The sequence below is a fragment of the Agelaius phoeniceus genome, chromosome 20, assembly GCF_051311805.1.
Source record: "Agelaius phoeniceus isolate bAgePho1 chromosome 20, bAgePho1.hap1, whole genome shotgun sequence".
NCBI classification, from domain to species: Eukaryota; Metazoa; Chordata; class Aves; order Passeriformes; family Icteridae; genus Agelaius; species Agelaius phoeniceus.
In genome coordinates this window covers 8,423,397-8,436,778 of record NC_135284.1, presented here as the reverse complement: position 1 = coordinate 8,436,778, position 13,382 = coordinate 8,423,397, and the positions used below count along the sequence as shown (strand labels likewise).

General features: G+C 47.8%; 1 protein-coding gene across 2 annotated transcripts in view; it reads left to right on the top strand.

Moving 5' to 3' along the window:
- CASTOR2 (cytosolic arginine sensor for mTORC1 subunit 2) overlaps positions 1–12,068 on the top strand; it is a 123,794-nt gene extending 111,726 nt beyond the window's left edge. For both annotated transcript variants that reach the window (XM_054647120.2, XM_077188793.1), the window contains 6 exons: positions 449–581; positions 1,735–1,858; positions 2,679–2,789; positions 4,159–4,241; positions 6,437–6,531; positions 11,531–12,068. In XM_054647120.2, the coding sequence (XP_054503095.1) occupies positions 449–581; positions 1,735–1,858; positions 2,679–2,789; positions 4,159–4,241; positions 6,437–6,531; positions 11,531–11,596 (612 nt within the window). In that variant the 3' untranslated portion in view covers positions 11,597–12,068. The remainder of the gene's footprint in view (positions 1–448; positions 582–1,734; positions 1,859–2,678; positions 2,790–4,158; positions 4,242–6,436; positions 6,532–11,530) is intronic.
- The last annotated feature ends 1,314 nt before the right edge of the window (positions 12,069–13,382 follow it).

Below are 13,382 nucleotides of genomic sequence, written 5' to 3'. Positions count from 1 at the left end.
CAGACTGTCTTTCTGTCTCACACACATGTGTGTGCCTGCACCACAAGGCATAGCTTTATTTCCTGAGGAAACAAGACTGAAGAACAGGCAGTGCTGAGCTGTTGCAGCAATGCTGGAAAAGAGGTGAAGCATCTCCCACTTGGAAATCTCCACATTCTTTTTACAGTCATAAAAGCACTCTGGTGCTTAATCCTACTGATACTCCCAGTGATACCACCGAGTGTGCTTCTCTTGAGATACACCTGAATGGGAACTCAAGCAGGAGTCGTGTCCGCTTTGCTGTGCACTAAAAATGTGCACCCTCCACTGCAGGGTTTTGTCATGTCTGATACATATCCAGATAACACCATAAGATATCCAGATAACACCATAACATAAGATATCCATATAACACCATAATGGAAGATATCCATAACACCATCCCCAGATGATGCTGTTGTCCCCTCAGGTGCGTGAGCGGGACCTGCCCTTCGTGATGCACACGCTGGCTGCCGAGTTCACCATCCTCAGAGTAGTGAATGGGGAGACAGTGGCTGCTGATGACTTTGGGGTAACAAATGGATTTGTCAAACCAAAACTAGGTAAGGATCAACTTGCCAGGGATTGGGGTGGAAGTTTTGCCTCCTAGCTTCCTTCAGCATTTGGATGAATATTTATCTTGTTTTAAGATTGCAATCTTACAAGCCTCTCTTAGTACAACCATGGATTTGAGAAGGTTCTTAACTTTCTGAGCAGTTAAAGTACAATTCATTGCAGTTGCAAAAATAATGTTGTCTGTAGCCCCTACTTCCATGTTTTAGCATTCCAAAGGAAAATGGCTTCTCTAAGAGCTTGTTGAAGTACTGCAGTGATGCACAGAGAAGATTGTTTTGTGAGGATCAAGGCCACAATGAGCCCAGGGCTGTACAGAACCTTAGGATGTTTGCAGGCTAAAGGAGCAAGTATCAAGCCAAAGGGCACAATCAGGAAAAGGAACAATTTACATGCATATGCTTACCTACAGACATGTGTAATTTTTTGCCCCTCACCAGACAAAGCAGGGATCAGTTATTATGAAGTGCCACTCAGTTTCATCACTCAAGAGCTAACAATCACCTTGTTTAAGAAAATGAGTCTTGAAGAAAAAAAGCATCAAGAAAGGGCACAGTGAAACACATGTTGATAATGCACCAGCTCACAGTTTGCTGTGGTGGTCTGTTGGTTGCTTGCCTAAATGCTGTGTTGCTCTGTTAGGTTGCATGCCTAAATGCTGGCTGCTTCTCAGCCACTGGCTGCAATCTGTTAGACAAACTGCTGCATGGCAGCTGGGTTTTAATTTTTCAAGATATTATGGCAAAATAGGTCCCCAGAAATGAGGGAAAACAGGATGGACTGCCAGCAACCACAGCCTTCCATAGCCCTGCCTTTTGATGGTGGAAACCTGCGTTTTTTTCCACTTTCCAGTTTCTCTTGGCCCCTCCTTTAGCTTGCTCCTCATGTCATGGGGATGCACCCAATGGGCTGAAAGCCCCTCAGAGCTGGGCAGGGCATGCAGGGTGACACCACCCCTATCATCCACAGGCCCCTCATTCCCTGTCAGAGAGCCAGCAGGGCTTCAGCAGTGGGGCACTGCCTTACATATACTGTCAGCTTTCTCTGTGACCCTTGCCAGGGCATGGATAGCAGAGCTGATGGGACAGGAGCCTGCTGCAGATGTGGCTTCATAGCTCTGTGTGTCTGTGTTGTCTCTTTCAGTTCAGAGGCCTGTCATTCATCCTCTTTCCAGCCCAAGTAATATGTTCTGTGTCACCAGCCTGGATCCAGATACCCTTCCCACTGTTGCTACGCTCCTGATGGATGTCATGTTTTACTCCAATGGGTAGGTCCTGCAGGGATGGGGTTTCAGGAGAGGTGTGGAGTGTCTGGAGGCACAGACTGCAGATCCTGCAGGGATATGGGGCTTCCAGGAGAGGTGTGGAGTGTCTGGAGGCACAGACTGCAGGTCCTGCAGGGAGATGAGGTTTCAGGAGAGGTGTGGAGTGTCTGGAGGCACAGATGCAGGTCCTGCAGGGATATGGGGCTTCCAGGAGAGGTGTGGAGTGTCTGGAGGCACAGACTGCAGGTCCTGCAGGGAGATGGGGCTTCCAGGAGAGGTGTGGAGTGTCTGGAGGCACAGATTGCTCCTCTGGGGTGCCAGGGATCTGCTGTGGCCTTGTGCTGCTCCAGTGCTCTGCACTGAGGGAGGGAGGGAGGGAGATTTCACAGGTTCAAGAGGGTTGTCCTGACAGGTGGAAGCCAAACAGGTGATTGAGGGTGCCCAAAGACACCTGCTGGCTTTGGAGAGCTGAGCTTTTTCAGAGTGAGGGTGACAGCAGTCGTGTGGTCAGTGTGGTGCATGTCCACACATGTACCAGAGCATGTACAGCTGGCTGGATTGCTGCCCCTTGGTGCCCATGGCTCCTGGCCCACAGCTCCTTGGGAGGACACCTTGTGGAAGGGATGGAGAGTTCTGTCAGCTGTGGGGACTGGATAGTTTTCCACCTGCAAAATAAAAAAACCTGAAATCAGTATAATACATCAGTGTCACTCCCCTGAGTCAATATAAGAACATTTCTGGTTTCACTGGCTATATCTGCTTTAAAAACCCATTTCTGTGCTCTTCTAGCCACAGTTAATGTAGTTCTCTTCTGTTTCTTCAGAGTAAAAGACTCAGTGGTGGGCAACGAAGACTCGGGACATATTCGCTTTTTCTCCTTTTCTCTCATTGAGGGTTACATCTCCCTGGTCATGGATGTCCAGACACAGCAGAGGTGAGCCTTGATCTTAGAGTAACCTGGACCTTAACAAAAAGGGATGTTCTCAAAGAAACAGGAAGCAGCTTAGACTCCTCCATGTTAATTATTTGGACTGTCTTGTACAGGTGTCATGGGCCTGTACACCCTGTCACTTTTCTGAGTAAGATCTGGCATTTTAGTTCCAGTGTCTAAATTTTGGACTGGTCTGTCCAAGCTCTCAGTGAAATCACAAATCAATGTGATGTAGAGTTATCTCACTTTCAAAAGAGGAATACTGGAGCAAAGTGATTTTTGCACTTTTATTCTGTTGCTCATTAGCTGTGCTTGTAAGAGCAAAACCCAAAAGGAAAACCTGGTGCAGGTGTTTGAAATTCCCGCTAAAGGCCAAAATCAGGGTGGGGATGTCAGTGATGCTGTCCTCCTGCTTTGCTTTTACACATGGATGGGCTTGGTTCAGAGTCTTGTTATGATGATGATATTGTCCCAAGTCATCACTGTGCAGTGGGAGCCCATGACTTGTTTGTCCAGCAAGGAAGGAGGCAGCTGCTGAGCCCTCAGCCTCTGTGTGTCTGTGTGTGTGTCTGCAGCTGTGCAGCACAGCAGGCTCTCAGGTCTGGAGGGATGCTGTACCCAGCAGTGCTTAGATTTGCTGTTGACATGCAGTGCAGTTTGGGTTTGGTTCTTAGGGGCAAATCCCCTGCTCCAGGGACTTGTTTTCCAAAGTAATAAATCACCCTCCTGAAAGGTTCTTTGACCTTACTGGAGTAAACCCTTGTCTGTCTTAAGAGGAGCCAGAGGGCTGCAGCTTCAGCCTGGGGTGTGGGAAACCTGGGGAGCCAATTCTCCTCTCTCACAGGCTGCCTGCTTCACCTTGGGCAACTCTCTAAACCTCCAGTCTCCTTTCCCCTGCTCAGAAATAGAGACCCCTGCAGTGGTGCCAGGCATCTCCCAGGATGGGATGGAGAAAGCACTGATGGTGCTCAGACACAAACCCAGTGGTTACTGCTCACATTCCTGAGAGCAGGCATGGAAACATATTCCATCCCTGGCTGTTTCCAAATGCAGCTCAGATCAAACCTTCCCAGTTTCAACATTTGTAAAGCAGGAGCACAGCCTGTTACAGATTTTTTCCCATGCCTCTCTGGGTACCTATGCCCACCTCCAGCAGGAGATGCTGATTTGCCACAGGATACCTGGGGGATCAGGCAGGTGCATCTGCCCCACCTGCCTTGAGTCTTCCCAGTTTGCCCAAGCTACTCCCCACTATTGCTGGTTTCACACATCTCAAGGATGCAGGAGGAGCAGATCCCCCACAGGCAGAATCTGACACACTGCTGTGCTTTAATTGCTATGTTTGGTGTTCTTTTTTTTTTTTTTTTTACAGATTTCCTAATAATTTGTTGTTTACAAGTGCATCTGGTGAGCTCTGGAAGATGGTGAGGATTGGTGGGCAGCCTCTTGGCTTTGGTAAGTAACATTTGGAGGATCAGTTGGTGTGCAGGCAGGCAGTCACCTCAGGGCCTTCAAGGAGTATGGAAAAATCCATCTCAGGCTGATGCTTTTTAAGAGCCAGCAGCTTAACATGACTTTGTGGGCTGAGATTTTCAAATGGAAGCCTCACTCCTATTAAATGTTAAATCAAATGTCAAACTATTTGATAGTTTGACTTCTGAATATACTCCTACAAGTGCTACACGCTCAACAGTTCCAGCTGCATTGCATTCATCTGCTGAACTTTGGGGGTGGCTACAGCTGGGGCTTTGGTTAAAGAGAAAAACTGGACTAAAAGGTGGCATGGGAGTTGATTGTAGATACTGAAAGCAGTGGTCAGAAAGCAGTGTCATACTCCAGTGCAGTGCCTGGGTAATTCTGGGATTCTGGTGGACTTTTTATAGATTATAGCAGTCCAAGTGGAAGCCTTGTTCAAGATGTGTTTCACATCCAGTCCTGCACATGTTTTCTCTACTCAAAAGAATATTGCTCCTAAGTAGCACAGATCAAATGCTTCATGCCTGGAGGAGTGTTCTTGTTATTTCTATGTGCCCTGCAATTTTAAGGGTCTGATCTGAATAATGCTACAAAGGCCTGATCTTCAGGAAATGCAGTGGCTCCTTCCTGGGGGCTCTGAACCACATAGAAGATACAAACTTCAATAACATTTCTGAAAAACATTGGGCCAATTTTTTTATTTAATTGCAACTTGTACACCAGACCACCAAAAGTGGAAGAAGGAAATTTTCTTTTTACATATCTTTGAGGAAAATATATAGAAATAGCATGATATGTCATTGATAGCACATCAGGACATTGAGCAGGCCCATAAATATTTGATGTTTAAATATGTTAATTTCAAATTAAGTTCAAATGTTGAATTTGAATCAGTGAAACTCCAGGTTTCATCTGAAAACATTGATCTGCAACAAACAAGACAGATGAACCATTTAAATGTCATTTAAAGCCCAGAAGGCCAAGCAAATAACCCAGATGGCAAATTGAGTCCCAGGCTGCATCCAAAGGACATGGTCAGCAGCTTGAAGGAGGAGATTCTGCTTTTCTGCTGTGCTCTTGGGAGAGCCCAGCTGGAGCCCTGCACTCACTTCTGGTGTCCCCAACATGAGAAAATGCAAATGTTGGAGCAAGTCCAGAGGGGGCCATGAAGTCCATGGGAGGACTGGAGCACCTCCCCATGGAGACAGCTGAGAGAGCTGGGGCTGCTCAGCCTGGAGAAGAGAAGGTTGTGTGGAAAGCTCACAGCACCTCCAGGGCCTGAATGGGCTCCAGGGAAACCAGAGAGGGACTTTGCACCAGGAACTGGAGTGACAGGACAAGGGGGAATGGGTACCCATGGAAAGAGGGGAAATTTAGGTCAGATATTTGGAAGAAATTCTTCCCTGTGAGGTGGTGAGACTCTGGCACAGGGTTCCCAGGGAGGCTGTGGATGTCCCAACCCTGGCAGGGTTCAAAGCAAGGTTGGGTAAGGCTTTGAGCAGCCTGCTCTAGTGGGAGGTGTCCCTGCCCATGGCATGGGGGCTTGGGATCAGAGGACCTTTAAGGTCCACTTCATCCCCTTAACAATCTATGATGATTCTGTGGTGAAATTGCTGTGAAATCCTGTTTCAGGGGCTGAGGTGGGCTGAAGCACAGGAACCATGGGTCCAGGCTGGCTAATGGGTCAGCATCTCCTCCTTCAGAGTTGCAGGGCCAAGTGTTCAATAACAGAGAAAAATGGATGTTAAGGATATATGGGATTGAGTTTTGTGCTTTCTTCTTGAACATTGTTCAGTGCCTTTCTTTGGACCTCTAAATCATTCCACTCCTACTGGTTTTGTGCCTTTGGAGAATGTGTTTCTCTGTAGCAGAAAGAAGATAATAAAACTAAATGTGCAATGTATTGTTGTGGCCCAAAAACTCGATTCTGTGAGAAAGAACACATTTTATTGCAGAGATTCCTTCTGATTGGAGTTTGTGAAGACAAACTTCTCCATATATTTTGTTGTGGCCCAAAAACTCGATTCTGTGAGAAAGAACACATTTTATTGCAGAGATTCCTTCTGATTGGAGTTTGTGAAGACAAACTTCTCCATATGTAGGCATGGAGCTGGTGAGTTCTGAGACTTTTGCAAGCCCCTGCAGACAATGTTTGATGTTTTATCTCCCCACAGATGAATGTGGAATTGTCGCTCAGATTTCTGAGCCTTTGGCTGCAGCTGACATCCCAGCCTACTACATCAGTACTTTTAAGTTTGATCACGCCTTGGTGAGTATGAAAACAGCTTCTCTGGAGTAGGGGAGATCTTTTCTTAGGAGAAAACATTATGAGAATGTCACTTCTCATCTGGATAGCTGGTTGGAGTGCCTTTGCTCCAGCCCAGCAAATTCCTGTCTTCCCCTGGCTGTCCCTGCCCTGCATGGCTCCTGAGCCAAGCCCTACCCAAGGCAAAGCTGTGTTAGTGAGTGTTGTTCTCAGTCCTTACCTGCACTGATGGAAACTTCACACCCTCCCTGAGCACCTTCTTCCACTGCATCTGTATCTTCTATTACAAACAGCCACAAACTCTTCCATTTGCTTCCTAAAGTAGTTGCAGGCTCCAGACCCTCAGGACAGGCTGGGACAGCCCACCCTTAAGGGGAAGGTGCTTCCTTAGGTGCTTCCTTCCCTTAAGGAAGGGTCACCACAGGTGCCTTTGTGTGTTGGGAACTTTTTGGACAGTCCACAGGTAGCAGACCCCAGTCTTCATCTCTTGGTGTCTGCCCTGTCCTAACCTTTGCTTTCTGAGACCCATCTCTTAGCTCTGCTGTCCCTGCATCTTCCTGGTTTGTGATAAGCAAGCAAGAATTGCCAGCAGAGCAGGAGAAGGTGATTTTGAAGCAGATAAGGTTGTTCCCATGTTTGTTCTCATAAGTGCCCATCAGCAGCTGCAGCACAGTCATCAACACAAGAGTCTTGCCATCCTTGGAGAGTTCTCTTGGTTTTTTGTACTGATGGATATTTTAATTCTAGGCCTACCTCTGCTCTTCCTTTGTAAAGAAAACACCCTCAAAAACGAGGAATGTCCCTAGAAAGGGAAAATGCAATGCCTGTAGCCACAAATGGGATGGCATTTTTCTTGGAACCCATTTCCCCAGTCCTGCAGGAGGGAGTCAGCTGCTTTATACTATTCTTTTTTCTTTATTTTTTTTCTTAAATGTGCCCTTTATTGCATTATACTTCTCTCTCCATCACTTACAAATTCACTATTGAGGTCCTACCTTTGACCTGTAAAAGCTCTAGTGAGATCAAAGCAGGTTTGGGGTTTTATAATGACTTTGTTTTTTCACAGTTGGTGTGAACCATTCACAGCTGATGGGTCATGTGTGTAAAGAGTAAAAGTAAATATTATTTCAGATAGCAAAGGTCAGAGTGTTATATATGTTTGTCTTATATTTTTTAATATTAACTGTGCTGATAAGATAAGCTAATAAAACACCATTTAAAAATCAATACTGTTAGCTTTGCCTCCCATTTCTGCCCATTGTGTGGCCCCAGGTGTGCACTTTCTGTGCAGAGCACAAGGTGCAGAGTGCTTCTACTGTCAAGCCATATCTGGAGAGCTCAGCCCTATCAGCTATAATAGATCTGTAGCTGAAAACTTAAACCACACAATTGCAATGACTCTGCAGCAGCTCCACCTTCTCAGAGTGCTCATCCTGCTGCCTCCAACCCCACAGATCCTGCTCCCAGCAGCTGGCAGGGTGCTGGGGGGCCATGCAGGTCTTCCTTACTCAAAGCAGGGTTCCAGTGGTTTTCTTTGTCCTTACTGTTTTCTTTATGTATGGTTTTAAAAGCCTTTTCAGCTGTACAGTGCTGTTCCAGTTGTCAAACCCTTCCATCCTTTGGAAGGTGCATTTTTTGCCTGACTTTGCTCTGGGTGTGCTGGCTGGGCTGGATGCTTGTTGGCTCTAGGATGGTTTTGTTGGCCAAGACCCTGACCTAGATTTTGTCATGTTTTCCTTAACTTTGCTACCCAGATACTTTGACTTCTAGTGACATTCCATGAGGACTAAATGTATCTTGAACCCTTCCTCTAAATTCTCCCTTTCTTTGATTAAGGTAGTTCAGTACCTGTTGTCAGCAACTTAGAGCACTGTATAAAAATGTGTTGTTCCCTTTGATCTGATCTTTTTTCTCTTGTGCATCTTTAGGTGGTTTGTGTTACTTAATTTTTATTTGACCTGGGTGTGATACTCAGATCTTCCTGCCATGCTGTAGCTGTAGATGTTTACCCTGATAATCAGGACTTGTGCTTGAGGTGAAATCCCTTTGGGAGACAATGTTGAGATGGGAACCTCCAGGTGTCTGGTGTGTCCCGGGGGTGATGCAGGGCCAGGCTGGACAGAACCGTGGTTAGCAGCTCCCTCTAGAGAGAGCAGGGAGGAAGAGTTGCCTTTCCAGGTACTCTGCTCTTGCTGCCTCATGCCCACTGGTGCCTTGCTCTCTTTCACCAGCATTTTGCTTCTCAAGAGGCTGGAGCTGTGTCTGGGATGTAATTTGGAGCTTTGGTTCTTCCTTCCTGGCCAGTGCTTTGATCTGCACTCTACCTGAGAAGGGAGCACAGTGCACTTTGGGCAGGGGTCACTTCCAGGGGGAGGGTGGCAAGCCAGAATGGGTCCTACAAATCACAACTGTTTGCACATCTGTCCTGGGGAAACCCTGCCAAAACCTTTGTGGGGTGATTGATATAATTTCTGTGCTGGAAATTTTGCCTGAGTGAAGGAGCACAGTGTTCATGGAGGAGATGGGGCTGTGCAAGTCAGAGCAGAGCTGCTTCCTCCTGCCTCTGGCCAGGGCTGAGGAATCAGAGAGACCCACTGGGCATCACTGGGGCTGGCTAGGGGAGGGTGGTTTAAAAAATTGACAACTCTGTCTTTCCTCATTATCTTATGTAGAGGAAAAGAGTCAAACAGCTTCTTGCACTGCAGTGTTCAGTGTTCTGGGAAAAATAATGAAGGGGAGGCAGTGGAGAATTCTGCCTCAAAGTCCTGTTCCCCATAGGGGAGGTGTCCTGGGGTTTGCCTTCTAAACCAGAAGAGTTTGCTGTATGCTTGTTTTAAGATGATTTTCTTCCTTTCCAAATGACTTTTGTTCACACGTCATCAGAGTTGACTGCTGTTATTCCATCTTCCTATTGGAGAATTGAACATTTTTCTTGTTATTTTTCGTGGGGTTTTCCCTCAGTTTTGTTAAAAACCTCACAGAAAGACACAACCAGTTGTATTTCCACTGTCTGAGCTCTTGAGAGTGTCCAGTGAATTCAGGTATTTTACTCTTGGCCTTAAATACCTTGTAGAGGAGACAGTTCCTTCTTCAATTTACTTGATATGAATCATATTGGCTTCTTGCTGCAACTTAGGGATAAATCTATTTTTCCCTCAGTCCTCTTTCCACTTTTCAAGAGCTGCCAGTGTCTTGGAGTTTATGTAGAGTTCAGACACACTTTTTCTGCCAGATGTAACTTTACTTTTGATGTTCTTTTCTGCCAGTGACAATCACTCTGAGATATTTTGCATCTTCTGTTACAAGAAGTTTTTCTTGCAGTAAATATGAAAAGACATTATTAATAATACAGACTTCTATGGTTCAGTCTCCTCACAAGGCTGGAAAGAAAGCACCACAAACAGTCTGGTAACTCTCTTCCTCTTTTGATGGCTGTGTTCTCCTATCACCCACCATGGCCTTCCCATCCCCACCTGCAGGTCCCAAACCTGTAGGGTGCCCCAAGAGCCTCATGGAGCCCTCAGGCAGCCACACAAATCCATCAGCACCTTGCATGAGTCAGCTCCTGGCATGCAAGGGCTTCACCAGCAAAAGGAAGGGAAAGGAGGGGACAGGAAGAGCAGAGAGTATTGAAATAAAACCAATATAGATGGACAGGATGTGCCTGAGCTGGTCTGGCCCTTGGTGCTGAACCAGACAGCAGCACTGTGGTGTTTCACCCCAGGGTCACTTTTGGCTGGCTGGGTGTTGGTGTTTCACCCCACAGACACTTTTGGCTGGCTGGGTGTGTGGTGTTTCACCCCACAGACACTTTTGGCTGCCTGGGTGTGTGGTGTTTGACCCCACAGACACTTTGGGCTGGCTGGGTGTGTGGTGTTTCACCCCACAGACACTTTTGGCTGGCTGGGTGCTGCAGTTGGGCACGTGGGCACAAGTCCAGGCCTGCAGGAGCTCTGGTGGTGCTGGGATGGAGCTTTCCCCCATAACAGGGGCTGCTCCTCAGGTTTCCCTCTGTGGAGAAGCTTTCAGGCGATGGTGAAGGAAAGGAGTTGGTTCTGATGGAGGGTTTGGATCCAGAGCTTTATTCTGGCCCTCAGGCCTCTGAATGCAGCACCAGCTCCCACAGAACTCCCTGAGCCCGTGGCTGCTGCTCCTTTAACCCCGGGGAGAGGGCAGGGAAGGGGCAGGGAGGCACCAAGCAGGGACAGGAGGGGAGGGACAAAGGGACAAAGGACACCTGGATGGCCCAATGCCCCCCAGGGGTAGAGGGCATCCTTTGAGTCTGCCAATCACTCAGTGCCCTTCTGGAATGCCAGGACTGACAGACAGTGCTGGGAGGGGAAGAGGAGGTGACTGGCACACCTGGGAGGGAATCTGCAGGGAGAAACCCAGGGTATCTGGGGCAAACCAGGACATCCCACTGCAACATCAGAGACAGAGAAACCCCAACATAGCTGGCTTCCCATCAGCATCCCCCACACAACAGCAAACCCTCTGCATCTCACTTAGAGTGTTTGCTCTGGGGGTACCATGGGTGAGCAGGGATTTCCTTGTACTGGAACCCTTTCTCAGTGAACTTCAGGTGTAAGCAAAAACCAGCAAAGTGTCTCTGCCTCCTTGGGACTTGTAGGGGGATAGAATGTAAGAAAATAAAGATAGTGTAGAAAGTGATCTCACCCCTAAGGAGCTGCAGCTGGGCCAATTAGCAAAGATTAGGAGCAGGCCTGACTTTAACAGGCCACAGCTGTGACCAGTGAGAGGAAGATGCTATAAAGAGTGGGGTGGCTGGGTGAGAGGGGAATTGGGGTTAGTGGCTGCTTTGTGGAGAAGAAAGAGTCAGTGCTCTGAGGAGCTGCCCATGAGAAACACCAAGAAGGTGTGAAACTATTGTGATAGGAGACAGCAGCATGGAACCCAGGGACTGGTCTGGCTTTGTCTCCTGCCTCTCTTTTCCTTGTCACCCTTTTGCTGGAACATGACCTTTCTTTTTGTTTTCTTGCAGGTACCTGAAGAAAATATAAATGGTGTGGTCAATGCACTCCAAGTCAGTCAAGCTGAAAAGCATTAGAAATCTTCTGAGCTGGTTCCAGATGCTTTTTATTATTCTAATAATAATAATTATTATTATTATTATTCTTTTTTTCTCACAGTATTTCTTGAAAAATCTGATTACAGAGAGTGACATGAAAAGAGACTGTGGAAAGTTGAGCAGAAACAGCTCCAATAAGCCTTTGTTTTAATTATTATTATTATTATTGTTATTATTATTATTATTGTTATTTTATTAAATTTATGAATGAGGGGCAGGAGGAAAGGGAGTTTGTATGGTTTCCTGATGTTCAGCTCCAAGGTGAAGTGAACCCTGGCTGTGCTCAGTGTGGAAGGAGCTGCCTGGGGACACCTGGGGACACCCAGCACGAATGGCCCTGGGCACACTGTGGGAGCAGGGGTGGCTCAAGAGCAGGTGGACAGACTGCTGCCTCAGAGAGCCCTGAAAACCAGAAACAAAGTGAAATATGGAATTAAACAGAAAAGACCTGGCATAGTACTGGCTTGTCTCCTTGCATCAGCCTTCTGAGGACTGTCCATCACTGCCTGTGTTGAGATAGGATCCAAAGGGTTCTGTTTCCCCTAACAGAACAATTTGGTGTTGGAAAAGAGGAAAGTATCCAATTGTTTGACATTTCCCCTTTTTCTTTCTCCCTGCAGTCAAAGCCTGGCTGCTCTGAGAAAGCCTGGGCAGGGGAGCCCAGCTCCTGGCAGGTGGTGTCACCCAGATTTGGGTTTGCTTTGAAGCTTGGCAGGTTTGGGTCAGTTGTTTCCAGTCCCTCCCTCACTGCTCCAAGCATTCTCTTGTCCCCTGCTCCAGGGGTGCTGTTGTCCCCTTCCCCCACATCAGAGCCTTCCCCCAGCCCTTGTTGTTCCTCAGGGCCAGCAAGAGGAGGGGAAGGCCTCTTTTCTCCTGTCCCCCCAGGCTTTTCCCATCCAGTGTGCACTCATGGGAAATAAAGGATTGCCCAGGGTCCCTGGGTAGCTGCTCTTGCACATCCAGGCCACCCTGGCCAAGAGCCACAGCTGGCTGCCTCTGCCAGGGCCAGGAGGTGCCTGAGTCTTGTGGGGACCCTCCTGCAGGTTCTCATCACACAGGTGGAAATTGCTGCTGACTGGGGAAAGCAGAGTGGTGCTGAAAATGCCTCAAACCTGCTGGCATCTGGTCCTGCACAGAAGATGATGGGGCTTTTCCCATGGGGAAGCAGCAGTGTGTTTCCTTCTGGCTTGTACCATGGCTGAGGGCAGGAGGAGCCTGGCACCAAGGTCACAGTGGCACCTGTGTCCTGGCTGTGCCCTGGCCACTGCCAGCACTGTGCAGGACAGCAGTGCTGGGACAGAAGCGTTACCCAGGGTGTGGGTGCCAGCACTCTGCCCCACTGTGACCGTGCCAAAGGGCTGCTGAGAGGAGGAGCTGCCTGCACAGGACCTTGCTGCTGTGATTACCAGCCCCAGCTTATCTTGCATTTCTTAACTTCTTCCACTTCAGCCTTGACATAAAGAATTTGCAGATCTTGCCTTTTTCCTGAGGGCTTTCCAGCCATGCTTCAGAGACAGCCCCTGGCAGGATTTCCCTGAGGCTGTGCCATTCCCAGCTGTGAGCCAGGGTTTTGCACTCATCTGGAGGCAGTAAGCAAACACCTGGGATCATGCCATGGGTTTTACTGGTGTGTAGGACAAGCAAACACAGACACAGCTGCTTGATTGGTTCTGCATTCACAGTACTGGAGGGCCAAGCAGTTATGGTTTCTGTTGCTGTTGGATTCAAACTGAGTTTTAAATCTGATTTTTCAGCAGTGGGATGT